We start from the raw sequence: 21,125 nt of genomic DNA, 5'->3' as shown, positions 1-21,125 counted from the left end.
GAAACCCTTACGAAAATGATGGACTTGCCTTACCACTGTGGGGAAGTTCTAATGCTGTTCAGGAATGGAGGGGATATCTCAAGCATCATGGATGCTGGGCTGTCTTTAGCGGTTTATAGGGCGATCTAATGGACCAGGGAAACTAGGATATTCCAGCCTAACTAACTTCTGATCACCATGTCCTCGTACTACTGAGAGAGGCACCCAGTAGCTGTCCTTTAAAGTTACTAACTTGTTTAATGTTTGCAGGTTGCCTTTAAGATTCCTGCACACTATTCATTGCACAAACATACTAAATTTTGGTTTTGCTCATGCCAATACAAGGACACACTGATTGAGATTGATAATCGCATTGTGGCATGGTTTGTCTTTTCCTGATGATAGATGTGCCATACCCAGGATAACACAAGTGTTTTATGAGAACTGAAGAAATAACATTTGGCTAACATGAACTGACATTTTTGCTACAAAATCTGTTTTTAAAAAAGAAAATATATGCTTGCAGTATTTTTGAGTAATATTTGCCTGATCTGACCATTCATTTTAGTGATGATAATACTAATGAAAAGAGAAATGATACCCCTTTTTAAATTTTACTTTGAAGCTCAGTGTTTTTACTTTTAGTTGCCTACCACCTCCCTCCCTTCTCCCTCCCTTCTCTGTTCAAATGGAGAGGATATAAGGAGAGTACAGATGCTACATGTCTTAAACGAAAGCGTTCCCAAGGTACAGTAACTGTAGATTTTTTTTCTTGTAGTTTCCTTCTAGCTTAGGAAGCTTTAAATTATAGCTTGTATATTCCAGTGAAATGTGTTAGATTTCTGTGCATCCATTTCTTCTACCACACCTATGTCATCTTCCCTCGGAAAGGGAGGAAAAATATTTGGACTATTCATAGAAAAGTAGAAGCATTGTGACTCTTAGAGAAAAGTAGAAACTAACTATATTTGTGCTAGCACTTTGTTATAATGTTTGTGACAGTCATGAAAAATATAAACATTTGCAGCATTGTTGGTGTATATAGTGCTTTTTACTCATTAAGACAGAGTCACTGCACCAAAGAGCTTAGTCACAATTGGATGAAACCTAGAGATGAATTATGTCAGAAAAAATAGGAGCTAAAGAAAATAAAGGTGGACATTAGATAGGATTGCTTTTTTGTATAATATGCATCATGTTTTTCTCATTTTCTTTAAATCATTGTAAATTGCTTTGATGCTTTAAAATATAGGTTTCTCTGTAGGTTTTTTAACTTCATTGCACTGTGTGAATTTTTCCCTTTTATTTAAATATTTTGCAATGAGAGTCAGCACTGACATGAAGTGAGGCTTCTGGCAATTGAAAGAGAAGGGGGATGCTGTTGCTCTAGGGATCAGGAAATTATTCCTCAGAAAAAGCAACTTGGACTTCAACTAATTGAACCCCCATGAGGTAAAATGAATGCACTTCATAAACAGGATGGGTCCTTGAAAACTGTACTGATTAGGGATAGGTTTTCAAGTCCCGTTCAGCATTGGCCCAGCTCTGTTCCCTTTTAAGCCAATGGTAAACTTCAGACGACTGCATGGGGAGAAGAATTAGCCTTATACTTGTTGATTTTGAAAAGCTGCCCTAAAACCTACAATTTAAATGTGGATGGTACTGTAAAGTTATTGTTGTTTTCTGCATGACCTGGACATAGAAGTGTTTAAGTATGTCTGACCCAAAAGACTATCATTTGTCACATAAAATATTGCAAAATCTAACTTCTTTAATGGCATTTTTCCTTAAGTCCAAAATGCAAATCTATGAAAGCAAACTGTTAATATTTAGCTCTCATATACTACTCTTTATTGACAGAACTCAAAAGCCCTTTACAGAGTTCAACAAGGATTCCCATATATGAGGATAAGAGTTGACCTTTCTAACTTCACAAAGTCTTTTGGGATTACTTGCAGTATGTAAAGTAAAGCATGAGTAAATCTTTGTTGGACTGGGTCCCTAATCATTTAATAGTTGTACTTTTGTCCTGAATTTTTAACCTGTGTACTAGAAATAAAGTGCTAATAGTAAAACTGAGTTTACCCAAACATGTGCCATTGTAATCTACAACAGATACTAATTAAAAGTTGCTGTTAAAGTGGCATGTTATGACACTAACAAATTGATATGCTGAGGAATAAAATGAGGTACAATATAAATATGAGAACAATGTAGAACAGCCCAATTTACTTAAGAATGATAGTCTTTTTTAGGTTAAATAGCAAAGCTTTTTTTTTTTTTTTTTTAAATGCTGCATTTTAGACCTGCAGAGATTTTTAGCTTCAACTTTATGTATCAAGACTTCAGATTGTCCAGACGAATGATCAGATTTTACCTCTAGTGGAACTCATGCTGCTGTCTCTGGGAATTCATGCATGAAGAGCAGAATTTGGTTCTAAATTTCATAATGCATCTCCATCTCCTTCAACATATTGCATGTGGTTGGTGATGAAGCCTGTTACTATTATCCACAAAAATCCCAAAATGAATTATTTTTATAAGAAATATATAGTATGTGAGCATGTAGAGATAAAGATTAAAAATCACTTTGTTAAAGGGTCCTCCTATATCTGATCAAAGAGGGTTTCTTTCTTGCAACAGTTGTTACATGAATTGCTACAGCACTTCAGGAGTTTATCTGGATTGAATTTTGTAGATTTCATTGCCGAAATAAAAACTCTACACCAGGAGTTGGCAACCTACAGCACACTTGCCATGATTGGCGCACGAGCTGATTTCCATTGGTGCACAAGCCTCCCCGCCACATCCAGACGTCGACCCCGTCAAGTAGTGAAATGTCCTGGAAAGCCCTGCCGGACATTTCACTGCTCGATGGGGACCCCAGCTTGCGGAGAAGTATATCCATGCACTGCCATTACGCCCCCAGCGCGGCACAGCAGTAACAGCCTCCCCGTCCCCTCAGGAGGGACTGTAGGTGATTCCATCAGAGCTTTGCTGGCAGGCAGCTGGGCTGGTTTCCAGTGGCACACAGTTTCTGGCCACCACACCACCCACTGCCCCCAGCCGTGTGCTGCGCAGCCCCCTCACTCCCCATGTACTGCCTCCACCACATGGGGCCTGCACTTTGGCTGCGCCACCTCCTCCCATGTGCAGGAGGCCACTTGTTCTTTATTACAGCAGCCACTGCTGCCAGGGGAAGGGACGGCCAGGCCTGAGGCAAAATGCGCCGAGGAACCGCTCTTGGACACCTTACAGCTGCCACCTGAGCCCTGGCAGGAGTTGCACAGAGCCCAGCTGGGGCACTGCGGGATTGTGCGCTGCCACTCTCTCTCCCCTGCCCCTCTCTATATCCCCCGGGGGGACTGGCAGCGAGCCAGGTCTGGCAGGGAAGGTCGGGGTCCCACTGTGCCCTGGGGTCCCCCATGTAGAGGGAGGAGGGCTGAGCTCCCTTCCCACCCCACTGGGAGAATGGCAGCGCACTGTCTGGAGGCTTTCTCTGCTTTAAGGGGGTGCAGAGCCAGGTAAGCGTCCCCCCTCATGCCCAGACTGCCACATGCCAATCCCCCTCACCACTCCCTTCCCTCCACCAAAACCTCACACCCTCAGCTTGCTCCAGCTTCTTGGCCAGATACCCTTTCCCAAGCCTCCTCCTGCACCCTCCCTTGCTCCTGTACCCTCCCCGTGCCAGACACCTACCCGCTCTCTGCTCCTGCATCCACTGTTGCTCCTGCACCCTCCCTGCTGGCCGCAGACTGCACCCTCCCTTGCTCCTGCTTCCTCCCCCTGGCCAGACACCCTACTCCCAATCTGCTTCTGCACCCTACCTGCCACCCAGGCCTCGCAAACTCTCCCCCTCCTGAACCCCATCCTGATCACTGGGCAGCCCCGTCCTACACACTAAACTCCTCATTTTTGTTCCCACCCCAGAGACTAAGGGGGTCCATTTAATCCACTAACTCCAGAACCCCAGAAAAGTAAATCTGGCCTAAGGGAAGGCCCAAACCTCAGTCCTCCTGTGTCCCTTCCCATTGCCAAATGGGGCTGGAGCACCAGAGGAGTGAGGTGTCTTAGTTGGGGGCCACATCAGTGAGGGTTGGGGGTGGGGTTGCAGGAGTTTTTTTGCTTCTCACTTGTGTGGTTCCCAACTGATTTTTCTGTGGGTCAGTGGCCCCCAACCCAAAAAAGTTCCCCGCCCCTGCCATAAATAAAGAGAACATTGAAACTTTTTGTGTTGGACATAAATTAATATTTTACTTGATTTAAAATGACATTGGATAAACTAACATGGGAAAGTTAAAACGCTTAGTGTGTTTAAAAATGAAACCTTTCTCCCTAGCTGCAGCACTAGCAAAATGGCTCAGGCGTAATTATGTAATGAACAATGAGTTTCCATTAGCAACTGGTGGTCTGCAGAAAGGTTTGCATTGAACCAGATAGTCCACAAGGTGCGTGGTGGAGAGAGCCTTTCCTTCCCCTCTTCCCAGGAGGGTGGCACGGCTTGGGGCCAGAGAGTTAAATCTTGGCATGCCTCTTCAGAGAGGTTGCTGACTGCTGCTCTCCACTTAGGGCCTGGCTAGAAAGTCAAAGATGAACGGATGCTTTTCAAATATTTATTTGTAAAGGTTTTTTCTGTAAGGGAACATAGTGCGTTCACATGTGATGGACTCCTACAATTCTAGTGAATATTAGTGGTCGTGCTACTTGCTGCTCATGGTGAAAACAGGCCTCAACCTTTAACATCATACCGTGCTAAATATTTTTTTACATACCGTGCTAAATATGCAGAGACATTTTGTTGCGCTTCTTGCTTTTTTACAATAGATGTGTATGTGACTCTTGGTTTCTCTTTGACAGTTGGGAAGCAAACAAGGTGCCATTCAGTCTATACATTTTTGCAGAATAATGTAGTAGTAAATGTTGGGGGGCCTCATTCTCCCCATGTAGAAATAACCCAACTAATGGTAGTGGAAACGTGTGAAGTTTCTGTGGAATCCTTCTATTAAGAGAGCAGTTTTTATCCTAGGAACAGGTCAAGGATTCTGCAAGCCCAAGTCACCATTTCTCCAAAAGCAAGAGACTTCCACAACACAGGCCTTGCCACTGCCCTGTTGCCTGACCCACACCCCAACTTGGTACAGTGCCTAAACATAATGGTGTGTTTTGTATAAGGGTCATGTTTCCAAGTTGATCCCGAGCTTCTTCGGAGACTCATTTCAGCGTGATGTTCCATAGCATGAACCTTAGACGCAGTCTCAGCGATCGCAGACTTGGCACGCGATAAATATGGTTGTGGATTTTGGGAGGGAAGAATTCCACAGGGATATCTCAGAATATTGTCTGTCTCTGTCCCCAGCCCTCCTAGCCTCCTGATCCTACTCAGAGCCACAAGTGTGCGCACAGGGAATTCTGTGATGTCATGGTGAAGAATGACATGGCACCTCCTTTCCCTTCTCCGTTCCAAATAGAGCATCCTGGACACAGTGCCATCTCTGCTCTTAGAAACAAAATGAGCATGGAATCTTTGAGATTACAGTGGCCAACTTTAAATGGAAGTATCATTCATTAATCTACTGAATGACTGAATAAAGTGGCCTTTTGCACATGATAACGGTCATCTTAAATCCACATACCTTCTCTTCATTTTTTTCTGCCTCTCTTTAGCATCAGATTAAAACTTCTCTGTGCTTTGGAGCCAATAATCCAGAGTAACTATGTAGTTTCACTTAATTGTTGCCAAAGCAGTTTTGTGCCATGGGTATGTTTTCATCCTCTTAATTAATTGCTAACCTTTCACTGATTTGATTTCTCAGACAGCGTGAGACCAAAAGTTAAGCAGCAGGAACGGGCATGAATGCTCATTCTTGTGAATCTGTTTTGTAATATAATTGACTTAAATGCTAAACTGCAGCCGTGGAGGCAGAATAGTTTTAAGCTTACCCAGAATGAATTATTGAAAGCTGAAAGAAATCCTCCTCAGTGACCTCAAATAGGAAATCGAGGATACCTCTTCCCCTGGCATAAAAAACCTGCTTTGCCTACGTTTAGGCCAGGCTTTTTATTGAGGACTGGTGATATTGCTAAATCAGACTTGTTTGGCTCAGGGTCATTGCTCTTTCCTCTCCTGAAAATGGATCTTCCTGCCTTAGGGTTTGTCTAGACTGGAATTATCTTTGATTTCACCCATTAGTGTACCTACTCAATAGTCTAAATCCCTGGGATAGACAAAGAAATCAAAGACTTTCATGTGGTAACCTCACTACCAGTTCTCTATTTTCTTATGTAACCCCTAATCTGGGTTGAAACCTCATCTTTGTTCCTATCCTGTTTTCTTGGGATGGGGGGGAATCAATTTAAATTTGTGCAAGAAAGCTTGTTTATAGAACTCGTTTTTTATTGCAGTCTGTCCATATGGGTGAAAGGTCTAAGGCCCCTCCCACAGTCAGGATCTGGCCCTCCACATATTGGCCTCTGGACAGGGGCCAGAGGAAATAGTCCCAGAGCTCATCAGGGCACTCAGGCAGTCTGCCTGCCTGCCTGCCATGGTCCCAGACACATCACTCGCAGAAGTGCCATAGCTGGAGGCTGCTAGCAAGTATCTCTCTGTGTACCCTTTGGGTAGAGGAGGGGCAGCAGGTCTTCATGTCTCCACCCGAAGCACCATCCTCACAGCTCCCATTGGCCAGAAACCAGCCAGTGAGAGCTGTGGGGAGATGCGGGGGTGCAGGAAGATCCGCTACTCTCCTTCCTCCAAGGGACGTGCAGAGATACACTTGCCGGCAGCTTTGAGCAGTGAGGGGCCACCATGGTATGCAGGTGGCCCTTGTGTTGCTGACCAGCAGTCACTTATGGTAAGCAAAAATTATTGCCCACCCTTGGTCAAAGGCCTTCCTAGACAACTTTCCACGTCCTTGTTTGTTTACATCCCATTTCTAAAGCATTTCGAAAACGTTTGTCACCCCATTCCCTAAAGTAAGGAAATAATTTGGAGTCTGTGCCATCTACTGGGTATGTGGAGTCTGGCTCCACCTACTGGATCAGTGTTTTACTGGCGCACTCTCCATCTCAAGCTCATGTTGACACTCCTTGTCCTCCTGTCCCTCTTGTGCGGACGCTGCTTTTCTCTCCCCCTTCCCCTCCCCCTCCTCCTCCTAGCTTCTCTTGCTCTAATTGTTGATCTGCCTATGATCTCTGCTGCAGTGCTGCATTCAGTCCAGATGGCAGACGGCTGTTGCCTCTGTCAGCCTCTTCCCTGTTCTCCTTTCGTGTTTCCAAGATTTCCTCTTCCTGCTGGTCTCTGCCAGTGGGCTGAATGTTCTTTCTCTAGTCCTCAGAGCAAGTCGTGACTAGACGTGTCTTTTTTTTTCCTTCAGGGTTGAGTTGCCTTCCTCTGTATATCTCAATTAGCTGGCTTTGTTGAGGTGTCCATAACTCATTTTACCATCTCTCTTTTCTCTCTTCCTTTCCTGAGAAGACAGATTTTTCTCTCTGCTATTTCTTTCTACACTTCTTGCTTTTGCTGCTGTTAGCACTTCACTGGGAATTCCCCAATGTCGTAGCTGCCACTGTATATGTCTGTTTCAGGATTAGCTACATCCTCACCATCCCTCAGCCTTCATCAAAGTTTTGGGCTTCCTGGCCACCTCTCTCAGATGGAGAGGCCTCTCTTTCCTTCCAGGCTTAGGGTGCAGTCCCTCTGTACCTCATTGTGATTTCCCCAGCAGGCCTAGTCCAGCAACCATGGTTGACCTTTCCCCATGGGCTGCAGCAGTGTGTGTGAATTACCAACCAGCTTTCATAATGCAAACTACATTTATTCTTAGGGCAAAAGCATTACAGAGGAAGCATATGGGAACTTTGTTTTCTGTACATTTAAAAAGCATACCAGGACTCGCCCATCTCATGGGGTGCTCATAATAATCCTAACCATTTCCACCCTTTCAGTAAAGGTTGGGGTCTCCTTAGGACCCAAAATCCTGTCTGTGTGTTGAATCAAAAAGAAGATCCTGTGTGATCCTGTTTAGGCTCAGAATTTTATATCTAATGTCCTTCCTTTGAATGTCTCTGAAAAGAACTGTTGGAACCAGTATATGCAGACCACCCCTGGAGGTGGTACTCTTCTGGGGCTGTTTGTTATCCTAGGGATTAAAGCAATCCCCCCTCCACACCCTGGTAACTCTTCTCCACATCCCACAGAATAGCCTACAATCACTGGCCCATGAAGATACATAACTGTTCATAACGTAATAAGGTATGGCTCTAAAGTCATTGCATATAGCTGTAATATCGGTTGCAGTTAGCGCTCAACGTTCAGTGCTAGTAATGGATCCATGAAATAATGTTCATTATTACTACTATTTATTATTTGTATTATCCCATTTTAATCCAGCCCACTGCCCACCCCACTGGGACTCTTCAGCATGGAGCAGCCCTGGCTCTCTGTGCTGAGGGGGAGGCTTCGCGTGCTGCTCCTGCCCCCAGCACAATCTCTCAGCCTCAGAGAGGCACATGGAGCAGCCAGCCACTTTGAGCTTGGTGCTGCAGCAGGCAGGGAGCCTGCTTGAGGGTCCTGCAGGGTTGCTGGCCAGGAGCCACCTCCATAGAAAAGTGCAGCCTTTGACCACTTTCCAAAATCTTGGCGTGGACTCTCATAAAAAAAAAAAAAAATTTCCCATCCCTGCCATAGCACCTAAGAGCTGTAAAAACGGTGAAAAAATATGGCATGAGTGTAAAGGCTTACCTAAGGCTTGAGTTGATATGGGCACAATTGTACACCTACCACTGCATTGTTTTGGGACATGAATATATCACGGCTCCCTGATGTCTCAGTGGTGCGGCTATCAGCCAACACTTTCTTCTTGTAGGTATAGATCTTAATTTTTGTGTTTGCTCCTGGAAAGCTTTGTAGCATTCGTGTGTGTGTGCGCGTACATGCTAAGTGTATTCTTCATTAGGGAGACTCTACTCTACTCTTCCTCACCCCACCCCCAAAATAAAAGGGAGTGGGGGGATTTCTAAGAGGAACTGCCCAATTTTCACAGCTTGGTAGATCCACAATATATTTCAAGGTAAGAAGAAATAACTTTATATATGAATGCAAACAGAAACCTAGTGTTCAGACGTGCCTTTGTGCATCTCTCTCTTATCTGGCTTTTGAAAGCCAAATTTTTGGGTGTAGTTTTTATATATATATATATAATTTTAAATTCAAGGTTTATTCCTTTTTGCTGCAGCTGTTCACAGTTTAAAGTTGAGTCGCAACCACGTGGACTGGCACAACGTAGATGAAGTATATCTTTACAGCGATGCAACAACATCTAAAATTGCAAGAACTGTTACGCAGAAATTGGGATTTTCCAAAGGTAATACTTCTCAGAATTTGTAAATAATTTTGTAACTATTAATGCCTTAATTTTTTTTTATTATTTTTTTTTTTACTTAATGCTGTGAGAAGAACATTCCAGGTTCCATCCATTATCAAGTTTGAAATTTTTGATGCATAGTTAATTTTTGTCATTGCAGTTTTATGAGGGAATAACTCTAAGGTCTTATTACATTGCCAGGAACATTTGTAATGAAGTATAAAACAGATTTACAAGCACCTTATTACCAAATAACTGATATGGTTTCATATAACATTAAAAAGAACCTTAAGATTGCAAAGTAAAGCATTCACAAGTTAAAGAAAAGAATGAATGTTTTCTGTGCAACCTTAATTTGACACCCTCCCCCATGTAGGTACTACAGTGGTCTTTCATTACATGATTACATACTGTTTTCTTTCTGACTGGACTCCTGACTCATTCACTGCACAGAATGTCCCTGCTGTAGGGATGTGTAAGTTCTATAGCAAAGGAGGCTGATGTCCATAGGACTCTGACTCATTTTGTTGCTGTAATTGAAAGATGTGTGTTAAATGAGGCAGGAGATTCACCAAGTGAAAGGTGAAGGCAGGTGATTGCTGCCCTGGATAGTTGGATTCTTTTCCTGCCCCAGCGGGTTCTTTTATTATTCTGGGCAAGTTGCCTAAACCAAAATGTGCACAGGTGGCCACCATGTGTCCTTATTTTCTGAATGTCTGGGGTCTGTTTTACAAAAGAAGTGAATGGAGCTTGGCCCTGAACACAAAAAGTACTACAAAATGCTAAGAACACTGCAAAATCAGAGCCTAAGCATCTCCAATTGGGCAACCAAAACTAGTTGATAGTTTTGGCTTTCCTTTCTGTGCCTCAGTCATCCAAGTATAACATAGGGATAGGAAACGTTCAGATCACATCAGATGTGATTTTGTGTAGAAAAGGCCTAGCAAAAATGGAGATTACAGGTTGAACCACTTGAGTGTCCAGTGCCGAACCAGAGAATTTGCTGAACTACGGGAGGTCATTTAAGTGTAAATTACTGCTAAATAACAGCACAGAGCACTGAGAGCCAGGACTAGAGGCTGTAAACAAACTTTATGGGACCATAGGATACTTGGCCACACCCATGATAAGTGGACATCTGGCTAACTAAAATCATGATGGACCACGGATGTTGCCAGTCTAGAGAGGTTCAGTATGTATTCTGAAAATAACACGCTGCATTGGAACTAATCCTTTCTGCTTATTGATATCTGCTACCCAAAACAGGACATGGATCTTCCAAAAGCTGGGGGCGAGATAGCCCTGACTTATTCAGCTGGAAGTATAATTCAGGCATTTTTTCAGATAGACTGAGTTTGCAGAGTTCCTGGCTAGAGCTGTGTGGAGGAGACATTTGTTTCACAAAGGATTTCAGGATTCCAATTCAGAACAAACCTTTAACATTTTGAAATTTTCAGCTCCGTTCATGGATGAAGGAGGGACTTGTGTATCAGTCATGGTGATGATACTTTCTTGCCCATTGTTCAGAAAAGATTTTGCCAAGAATCTTTACGTATACTGACCACTGAAGATGTGTTGTAGAACTAGAGGAAACGTAATGATTAACTTTTTATATGCTTAAGTTATCTGTATTACAAAATGAATAGTGCATTATTCAGCTGCTTTACATTTGTTTTCCAAAACAGCTGTGAAATTAGCAAAATCCTCACTGGCAATGACATGAGTAACTAATCAGTGTCATGGAAATTGTGTATCCAGATCTGTTAGGCCACTTTGAAAATCTGTGTATTGTGTGTGCTGATTTTTGAAAATGTTTTATTTGCAAAATATCATTTGCAATCTTCCAGTTTGAAGCAGGTTCCTCTTCTACTAGTCCCGCCTCTTGTAGTGTATATAGAGGTTTCATACTTCATGAAATAAAACTGTGATCCAGAATAATGTGGGGTTTTTTTTGTTTTTGTTCCTACAGCTTCAAGTAGTGGGACCAGGCTTCATAGAGGCTATGTAGAAGAAGCTACATTAGAAGACAAGCCATCGCAAACTACTCACATTGTGTTTGTTGTGCATGGTATTGGGCAGAAAATGGACCAAGGAAGGATAATCAAAAACACAGCTATGTGAGTACTTTATTATATGTGCAATAGCAATTCTAACATTAATATGAGGCTCTAATAGACCTATCAGGACTCTGCTGACATAAATCAAGTAGTTTATAAATGACAGCCGAGCATTCAGTGTCATTTTCCCTGGGGCCATCTCAGATGTGCTTTTCTCTGGGGCCATTTATTTTAATACTGTGGATGTGCAAATGTTCACTGCACTTTTTAAACTTTAGTGCCTAGTTAGAGCAGTGCCTGGGAGAAGCCCAAGATTTTAAGGTTATGTCTGCACTACAACCTATGTCAGTATAACTTATGTTGCTCAGGGATGTGAATATCTCTCCCCCTCCCCCCGAGTGACATAAGTTATGATGACATAAGTGGTCAACAGTGCTGTGTTGACAGTGGAGCGTTTTCCCAGCAAAATATAACTTAACCCATTTATGGAGGTGGTTGGTTTATGCTGATAGGAGAGCTATTTCCCACTGGCATAAAGTGTATTCACTAGACACATTTCACTGGTGCTGCACTGTTCGTAGAGACATGGCCTGTTTAGTCCTGGGGGAAGGGCAGAGGATTTCTAGAACTGGAGGTTACCGGCTTACTTGGTCAGGTAAGGAGAGAGGTTCCCTTGCTTCATATCAGCAGGAGTATCATTGTGTCCTTGACTGGCAGAATAGTAGGTGAGCTTGAAGGGATCTTGGCGTGGAGAAGGAGTATAAGGAATCAGTCTGGGTGTTGTCGCTGACATTAGAGGGCCAAGATTATTCTGCGTAGAGATGTGCTGGAATGGGAAGCGCTTATCCAAAGCTCACTAATGACAGCCAGACCTTTCCTTAAGCATCTTTTGATGAAACTGGTGAGGGAATGTTATGAATTTGTGGAGATGTTGAAGTGTATGTACACACGCTCATTGACAGTCAGACTTGCTGTGGTCAGTGGTAGCCGATTTCATGACTCTTCCCTGGTCTATGAAGGCTGGGCCTAAAATCATCTATTGTGAATGGGTTATCAGCATTTTGTCTCTTCAAAAAGTGTACTTGACTGTTCAAGCATGTTGTGCCTCATCTATTCTAAAAGTGAAAGTGCAGTTTTGTATTAGTCTGATGTGGCAGCTCAGTATAATACTGAGGGATCCATGTGAGAAATGAGTAGAGGAGTCTTTTTAAGGGAAGAGTGTAAGATTGGTTTGCTTATTAAAGGTTTCATTTAGTTTGGTAATAAAAATGTAATAGCAGAAGCCTCAGAACTTGTTTTCCTGGCCAGTCTAATAATTTAGCTGAGATTCCCAGACATAATTTTGTAATCAAGCTTGAGCTCATGGGCTCTGGGAAGGTCTTTGGAGAAGCTAGGTTTCCGCTATGTTCAAGGGCTGTTGGGCATGAGGGAGAGACATGTTTGGGACTCAGAAAACTGATGCATGGAATTTCAGTTTGGGGGGCTCTTTGCTAGACAACATAAAAAAATGTTGTGGAGTCTTAGTGTTGGGTAAAATCACATTTATTTTAATAATTTCATTTCATAGAAAGATAAGGCTAGAAGGGACCTCGAGAGGAGTCCAACCCTCTGCACTTAAGCAGGATTAAAGTACACCAAGGGACTAGCTCTGACAGGTGTTTAACCAGTTTTTAAACTTTTAATGACGATTTAGAATATGGACATGATAGTTATGGTTTAGTGAAAAGCATGAACCCACACAGATAGGAGTTTTTGTCATTATCGTTTTTCTGAGTGAGCTTGTTCAAGAACATTGTAATCATCTGGCTTCATCCATGTAGCCATTAACGAGGCATACAATGGATATTTGTGCTGACATTTTTGCACAAATGAGTCACCTTGGTTTGTGCTCGATTAGAAACACAAAGGTAGGTGAAATCAGGTATTGCCTGCTGTAAAAAGACGAAGTAGACAAAGAAATATTGTAAGAGTGTCCGGGTTTTAAAGACCAAAGTGTGGAGGAGGGTGGTGATAAAGGGGAAATAGTCCAATATCCCTTCCTTTTAAATGGGTGTGGCTCAAAAGGAATCTCTGTCTGCAGCCATGCTCTGTGCACACTATAGGCAGACAACAGGCCTGTTAGAACAGCACAGAGGGTTGTCACTCTTAGTGGCGATCTTCCCTTTGCTGCATGAAACGTGGAGCTCATCATCCATCTCAGACCTGGCTGGCGGTGGCCCCTCTGTAGAGTTCGGGGTACGTTATAGAGATAGGGTGCAGGAGCGGGTAGGTCAGTGGCCAAGCCTTTACCAGAGAGTACACACACACTGTTTCTCTACAGCCCTGCAGATAATCACCAACAAGCCTAATACGACCTCAGATTGTATCATTTCCCATAAGTCTTCCCTCGGGAGCATCCCAAATATGCTGCAACTATAAAAGGACTCTGTGGAGATGGTTCCAATGAAATTAGGGAGGAGATGTTCCTTGGGTCCACCACAAACATTGTTGGTCCCCACAGGATTGTTTCTTTGGGTGGTAGCTGGGTTGCTCCCCCCCCCTTTTTTTTTAAAGAGCCAGGGAGAAAGGTACCACCCCATCTTTTTTTGAATGGGTTGATGTTGGCGATCTCCACAAGGAGATTTCTTCCTCAAGAGCATCCTTCTATGAGTTTTGCCATTGTGGGAGCTGGAGGATGATCTTGGCAGAAATATAAATTATAACTTCTGCTTATATCTGGTATGCCTTTCTATAAATCTCCTATTTTTATTTTTAAGTCAGATTCAATCTACACCTCTGCTCATGGTTTAAAAAAAGCAGCCTTACTGCTCAGGTTTTTTTGAATTTCTGTTTTTAAAAGTTTCGAGTTTTTTTCACACTGATCTATTTAGAGGATGTTTTAGCTGTAGATTATGGATGGGTCAAGGCTCCTGTAGTGTGCTCTATTTTCAAGTCACTGACTCTGACAGTAGTTACCATTGCTTGGTTAGGTGGTGTTCATTGCAAAGGTCAAAAGAAAATTCAACTTTATAAAGTTGGTTTTAAAAGTTATGTATGTATTGCAGTAAAATATGGAGTGCAATCTTGTCTTTGTTTTGTGAGTTGCTCAAAGGCAATGCTGATGGGAGTCATCTTGAAAATGGCTAGATAGGTTATAGATCACAGAATCCTACAACTGGAAGAGACCTCGAGAGGTCATTGAGTCCAGTCCCCTGCCCTCATGGCAGGACCAAGCACTGTCTAGAAAGTCACTGTCAATGGAAAGCAGTTCCAAATAAAATAGTCTTCTGAAAGATATGTGGCATGATGTATCTGTTAACTTTTTTTCTCGCTGTAATATTTAAACACGTTTCTTATCTAAATGTAGCACAGTAGCTAACACAACAAGCTGTTACTGTCAAAGCTGATATTAGCTACAAAACTAATGTAAGAAAGGACAATATTTTGTGCTCAGGTAGAATAATTATTCACTTAAACAAAATATTGCAATATGTTCTGTCTGGGTAGCATAGAAGATTAGATTTTTATTGCTTATGTAGGAAAATGTTAAAGGTTTCTGATTTCATAAAGATAGTTATTGGCATAATTTTATTATGTGGTTTGCATGGTAACACTGGATTACACTGCAAAGATGTGAGACTGTAAAGATGTTCTTTAATATTGTCTTTCTGGAAAATTCATCCCACCTGTTTTTGGATCTCCTAAGATTCCCTGTGACCCAACCTTTCTCTTCCTGGGATTTTAATCTTGAAAAATCCTAAATAAGGAAAATAAATCTGTTATCCTGTTAATTTGCCTACACAACTTTTTGGGCCTCTTTGGATGGATATTTTTGTGTTTTGTTCTTTTAGATTAGTACCTGCTCATAGTGTTCAGTTTTGCTGAAGCTGACAATGGCTCTTGCTCTTTTAGGGTAGTAGTTTTTTCCCTTGGGCCTATTAACTGGCATTTTTCCCCCTCAGGAAAAATTGTATTTTATCTTGATTATTTCTAATTTTTGCAGGTTGCTTCATTCCCGAATTTAACTTTTTCAGAATTTTGATGACCTTTTTTTGTCTACATTTGGCAATTTTACTGAGAGAACTATTCTGGAATAAATTTTCCAGAATTGTTATTTTGGTAGATTTCCAGGTGTTAATTACTTGGATCAAAGAGACATTGTGTACCTGGTATGTTTTTCTTCTATCCCTTGAAACAACTTAAGTACATCAAGGATGCTGTCAGTTTTAAATTTTCATTTTGGCTTGACAGGACTTCTGATAGTTGTCTGTCTTTCATAAGGACAACTCTACCTTCACTGGTAGCTTCATTTAAATTTCCCTTTTTAACTGAGATATTCAGATAGTTAATGGTGTTTTAAGGTTCTCAACTGGGGATTGTCTTGCAGACTCAATGAAGTGAAATGTTTGGTACTTAAGCTCTAGTAAAGCTAATCAGGATCTAATTGTCAGTAAAGTGGAAAAAATGATAGCAGATGAGAAAAGCCTCTTAACTAGTTAAAAGTTCTTCCAGTTCATCTTAGAATGTCCACTGCAGCTGGTACTGAACAGTGTTTCCCACATAATTTTAAATGCTTTCATGAAATTGTATATTAGATATCTAATGCATAACTGCATGATATAAACTAGGGATGTCGATGAGTAGTCAACTAGACGATTAACCGACCAGCCTAGGCTCATCGATTAATTTTGTCTACTACTCGCATTTCCAGACCCCCTTACAGAGGCAGCAAGAGGGGGGAACAGAAGCCGGTGCTGGGGAAACCAGCTTAAAAGCTAGTTCCCCCGCAACACCAGCTCTTTGGTGGTGCCTACCCCCACGCACGCTGTTGACTCTTAGAAGCAGTAGTGCAGGGGAGCTGCTGCGAGGCCCACTGTCCTCTCAGCAGCAGCCCTTGTCCGCGGGGGGTCCGAGCTCCCCATGGACAGAGGGAGCTGGTTTTTAAACTGGCTCCCCTGCCATCCACACTGCTGCCTCTGATACAGAGGCAGAAGCACAGGTTGGCAGGGGGCTCCCTGGTTGCGGGGCTAGGAGCACACTCACTGCCAGCCTCACCCCCTGGGCCTATTGAATAATCGCGTACCTGCAAAGATTTCATGCAGTTACACAGCTATTCAAATACCCGCTATCTAACATCCCTAATATAAACCAAGAAGGAGCAGGGGCATTTTAAGTTACATATATTTTCCGCATTACATTTTAGCCACATTAATTCAGTTTATCCTACACTGTCCGTTTCTGTCCACTACTGAAAAGTATTCTTTAACTGATGTGTGAGAGGAACCTGATGTACTGCATGAAGAATCTCTGAGGAAGTATTGGAGCAAACTTACTTGATTAAATAATGAATGACTAGGTTTCAAACTTTTTGGAAAGTGGAGCTTTCTATGCAAAATCTGCTTTTTAATGTTTTGGTTTTGAAAGAACTGCCAAAAGTGAAAAAATATTCCTGGTCAGTAATTTCATTTCTCACAATGAAAGCTTCGTTAATCTGGACAGTCTATATTAAGGATAATTTCCCTGAGTGGTTAGAATTTTACAGGATGTGTATTAGACAGTAAATCCTGAGGAGACCAAAACACATTGGGGGAGAAAATTTACTAATAAAATAAACTGGATATAGTCGGCTTCCACTCTCCCTTTATTTCTTGTTGTAGTCAGATGCCTCTCATGCTGTCACTTGGACTCATGGTGCACGTCTACACTGCAGGAAAGACTGATGCTGCTACTGTTGATCTTCCGGGGTTTTATTTAGCGGGTCTAGTGAAGACATGCTAAATTGAACTCAGAGGGCACCTCCATTTGCACCAATGTTCTTGCTCCTGAGGAGGAGTAAAGGAAGCCAACAGGGTTATTTGCTTCCATCGACCTCCTGCTGTGTAGACAGTGATTTAAGATGCGTTGATTCCACCTACCCATTTAATGTAGCTGAAGTTGCATATCTTAGGTTGACTTCTGCTCCAGGGTAGATCAAGCCATGGAGAGCCACAGTTCAGTCCCAGTGGAAACCTACAAGAGAAAATTTCAGAATGCCTTGGAAGGTTGCTTAGATAGGATTCAGATTGTGTTCTCTGCGCCCAATCATCCACATTCACTTGTAGGACTTAGAGTAGAAGCTTTTCTGGACATTACAAGTAGGTTGATTAGATCTCTAGAATATCTATATTGCTGAGGACTTATGCCTTCAAAATGTTAAATTTCATCTCTGCAAACTGAGGTGATCAAATGGCCTTTAATGAAGGACACTTTTGAAGATTAGTAGAATCAGTGATGGTCATCACCACTTCTCTCATTCTGAAAATTACTTAGACCTATCAAGAAGCCTTTGTCTCCAGCAAAGTAAATGCTTATTGATGTGTCTACTAAAATACTTTTTTAAAAATCCTTTCTGTTAGAGTCATTGAAAACGGCATCTGGTGACCAGAACAGATTTCTTCAGATGGTAGAACAAGAACTAGAAATGTTCACTTGCATTTTTTATAAAGTTATTTTTATTAGTAGTAGTGTTGGTTTTGGATTAGGGTAGTGGCTGGAGTCCACACACCAACTTTGCTAGTCACTGTGCAGACGTGTCGCAGACAGGCATCTCCTGTCCCCAAAAGCTTGCAATCTAAATGTAAGATGAGAGAACAGGTGAACACCACAAACAGAAGGGGGGAGCACAAGGTCAATGAGACTATTCTGATCCTCATGCAAGTTAGCCTAGCTGCGTGAGTCCAAGCTCCCCTGTCCCCTTAGATTCCGAGTTCAAGTGATCAGCCCAAAATGCTGCCCTTCCTGCGGTGTCTACATTGTTGACTTTAGTGTGCAAACTCCAGTGGAGCTAGCTGCAAATCTGTCTGCTGGGGTAGGGTGGTGCGCGCACCCAAATGAGCCAGGTATTTCACTTCCTTGGCCTTTTCTAGCATTCCTTTCTCCACCAGCCAGTCAGCCAGATAGTGGAAACACAACCAAGAACAGTAGAAGTCTAAAGAATGTGCTGGGCCCATGATGGTCATCTCTCTTCCCGCAGAAACACCTCCCCAAGGTTTTATTAACCAAGGTTTGAGTCACATTAGCATTTATACTTCTTGCGGAATTAATTACTGGTTTTGCTGTTCTATCTATACTTACATGTGCAGGTTTCATTCTGAAGAAAAAATAGAAGACTTTATGGTCCTTGATAGATGAAGCTTTCTCTAAGCCCTGTGCATTAATATACATGCACAACATTCCTACAAAGGATGTTTTATTCCCACTTTACAGATGAGTAAAATGAAGTACCCAGAGGTTAATAATTTACTCCTGTCACCCTATGGCCAAGCCGAGAATGCAACCTTAGGTCATGTCTACACGGCCTCTTCATTGCACTGTAACTTCTTCACTAAGGTTGGGAACTCCCCCCACCCTCCTCACACACACACTTCTCCCCCCCAGCGCATCAAGTTATAGTGCTGTAAAATGCTAGTTTAAACAAGCTCCCAGTGCTGTTAGTGACTCCCTTTGTTTAGGTGGTTTACATAGAGGGCTTGAATGAAAGTGCACTGTAATTTTATTCAGGATCAGAGGGGTAGCCGTGTTAGTCTAGATCTGCAAAAGTGACAAAGTATAAGCTTTCGTGAGCAAAGACCCACTTTGTCAGATGCACGTAGTGGAAATGTCCAGAGGCAGGTATAAATATGCGGGCAAGAATAAGGCTAGAGACAACAAGGTTAATTCAGTCAGGGATGTGTCCCAAAATATTTATTTTCAGTACGCCATTTCATATACATAAAATAATATCTGTGTAGCAAAATGTCTCAAGTTTTGCATTGCATCCATTTTTAATATTCTTTTGTCTTTGTATATAAAATCTTAAATAAAATAATCACTTCCACCTAATTTGACTTACAAGATGCTTAACCAGATCATTTGTAATTGGAAAAAGAAAATGTTTACCTGTTTTTGGATCAGTTTCTGTCGCTTCATTCTGGTATTATCAATTCAGTCCCTTGCTACAGAAAAGTACTATCTAATAAAAAAGTGTAAAATTCTCAAGTCAGTTGAACCAGAAGGAGCAAAAAGAAGCCTTATGATAAACAAATTATTCATTTGTTCATTTTATAAACCTTGTGTTATGCATCCTGATGTACACCCCTGTCTGTCTAAGGCAGGGATGGGCAATAATTTTTGGACGAGGGCCACTTCACAAATTTTTGAAGTGGTCACAGGCTGTCCCAGAAGGGGCCAAATAGCAGGAGTTGAAAGGGCTTGTGCCTTCCCTGCGGCTCCCTTAGCTGGAGATGGGAGCTGCGAGCACTTTCAATTCCTGCTTTTAAAAGGACTTGTTGATAGCACATTGCCTGGGACCTGGTTCACAGGAGCCTTTTTAACTGCTTCTATTTAAACGGCTCGCGCCTTCTCTAGGGCTGTTGCCTGCCAATCACAAGGAAAGTATGAGCCCTTTAAATAGAAGCAGTTGAAAGGGCTCGCGTGTCCCTGACTCCCAGGCAACGGGTTAGCGTGGGGCTAGGAGCTGCGAGCCCTTTCAATTGCATCTATGTAAGGGGCTTGCACCTGATGGGTGGCTGCCAGGCAAAGCATGAGGGAGCGGTGCCTGGAACAACCCCACGGGCTGGATCAGAGCCGTATGCAGGCTGGATCCAACCCACTAAGTGGCTTTTTCCCACCCCTGCTCCAAGGAAATTTTTTTTTATTTTTGTCAAAATTAAAGAGGGAAGCTCCTTTATGCGGATGAACCCTTCATTGAACCCTTGCATTGACTGCTTAGGCTATTTACTAAGCAGTTTCAGTATATGAGAGAACTGTATGTCCAGAAGCTTTAGCTGGCACTGCTGCTGTGGGACAGCGAGAGTAGGGATTGGGTCCACTTTCAGGACCTTTTGAAAGTCTGTGTATTTGTGGCTGTTTTTGCCCTCGTGCTGTAAACATTGAGATGGATAGCACATGAATGCTTACTGGATGGCAAAAATAACAAAACAATACATCGTAGCTGGTTGTAAATTGACTTGCAATGTTTTTAGTGGCTTAAATGTTTAGTCACACGCATATGGCCAATGTGTAATCTATCTGGGAAAAATATTTACACCCGTTCAGAGGAACTTGATTGCAACATGATCTGAAATGGTGAAAGTGGAAATTAAAAAAAAAAAAAAAGCAAACTAGAAATTCAGGATATTTTTATATAAAATGAAAGATTTGAGAAGTTATAAATGAAGAAATTGTAGTTTTTGCTTAGTTTCTTTTTTCCATGTTCCTTTTGTATATATATATATATTTTTAACTGACAGGATGATGTTGTTTATCATTCCTAAAATTTAAACCCAACTCTTCTACAGTGACTGAGGCACTGGCTAGCCTTATCCAGAATTGGAATTATCTGGACCACTGACTTCTGGTGAAGTTTTCAAATGTGCATAAATCCTTTTGAAGATACGTCTCTAAAGACTTGTCTATACTACAGTTACAGCTGTAGCGTAGACTCTTTGTGGTTCAATAGAAGGGGCTTTCCATTAATGTAGTTAATCAGTAGTTAATCAAGAGGCAGTAGCAAGTTTGATAGGAAAAATTGTTCCACCAGCCTAGCCATGTCTATCCTGGGGATTTGCTCAGTCTAAGTATGGAGTTCAGGTTATGGAATTTTTCACAGCCCTGAGTGATGTAGCTAGGTTGATCTAGTTCTTAAGTTGTAGACCAGATCTAAATCTTGTTTAAAAATGAAACTTAGGTGCTTTTGTAAGCTTTGCCTTTAACACAAGTTTGGACTTGT

General features: G+C 42.1%; 1 protein-coding gene across 5 annotated transcripts in view; it reads left to right on the top strand.

The window, feature by feature from the left end:
• DDHD1 (DDHD domain containing 1) overlaps nt 1–21,125 on the top strand; it is an 85,457-nt gene that overhangs the window by 21,538 nt on the left and 42,794 nt on the right. For 3 of the 5 annotated variants that reach the window (XM_075926219.1, XM_075926220.1, XM_075926223.1), the window contains exons 3-5: nt 625–726; nt 9,213–9,341; nt 11,311–11,458. In XM_075926219.1, coding sequence (XP_075782334.1) covers nt 625–726; nt 9,213–9,341; nt 11,311–11,458 — 379 coding nt within the window. The remainder of the gene's footprint in view (nt 1–624; nt 727–9,212; nt 9,342–11,310; nt 11,459–21,125) is intronic. The other 2 variants (XM_075926221.1, XM_075926222.1) reach the window with 1 other exon arrangement.

Source organism: Pelodiscus sinensis, chromosome 4, assembly GCF_049634645.1.
Source record: "Pelodiscus sinensis isolate JC-2024 chromosome 4, ASM4963464v1, whole genome shotgun sequence".
Classification (NCBI taxonomy): Eukaryota; Metazoa; Chordata; order Testudines; family Trionychidae; genus Pelodiscus; species Pelodiscus sinensis.
Note: the sequence above shows the minus strand (reverse complement) of the source record. Positions and strands in the feature narration are given on the sequence as shown.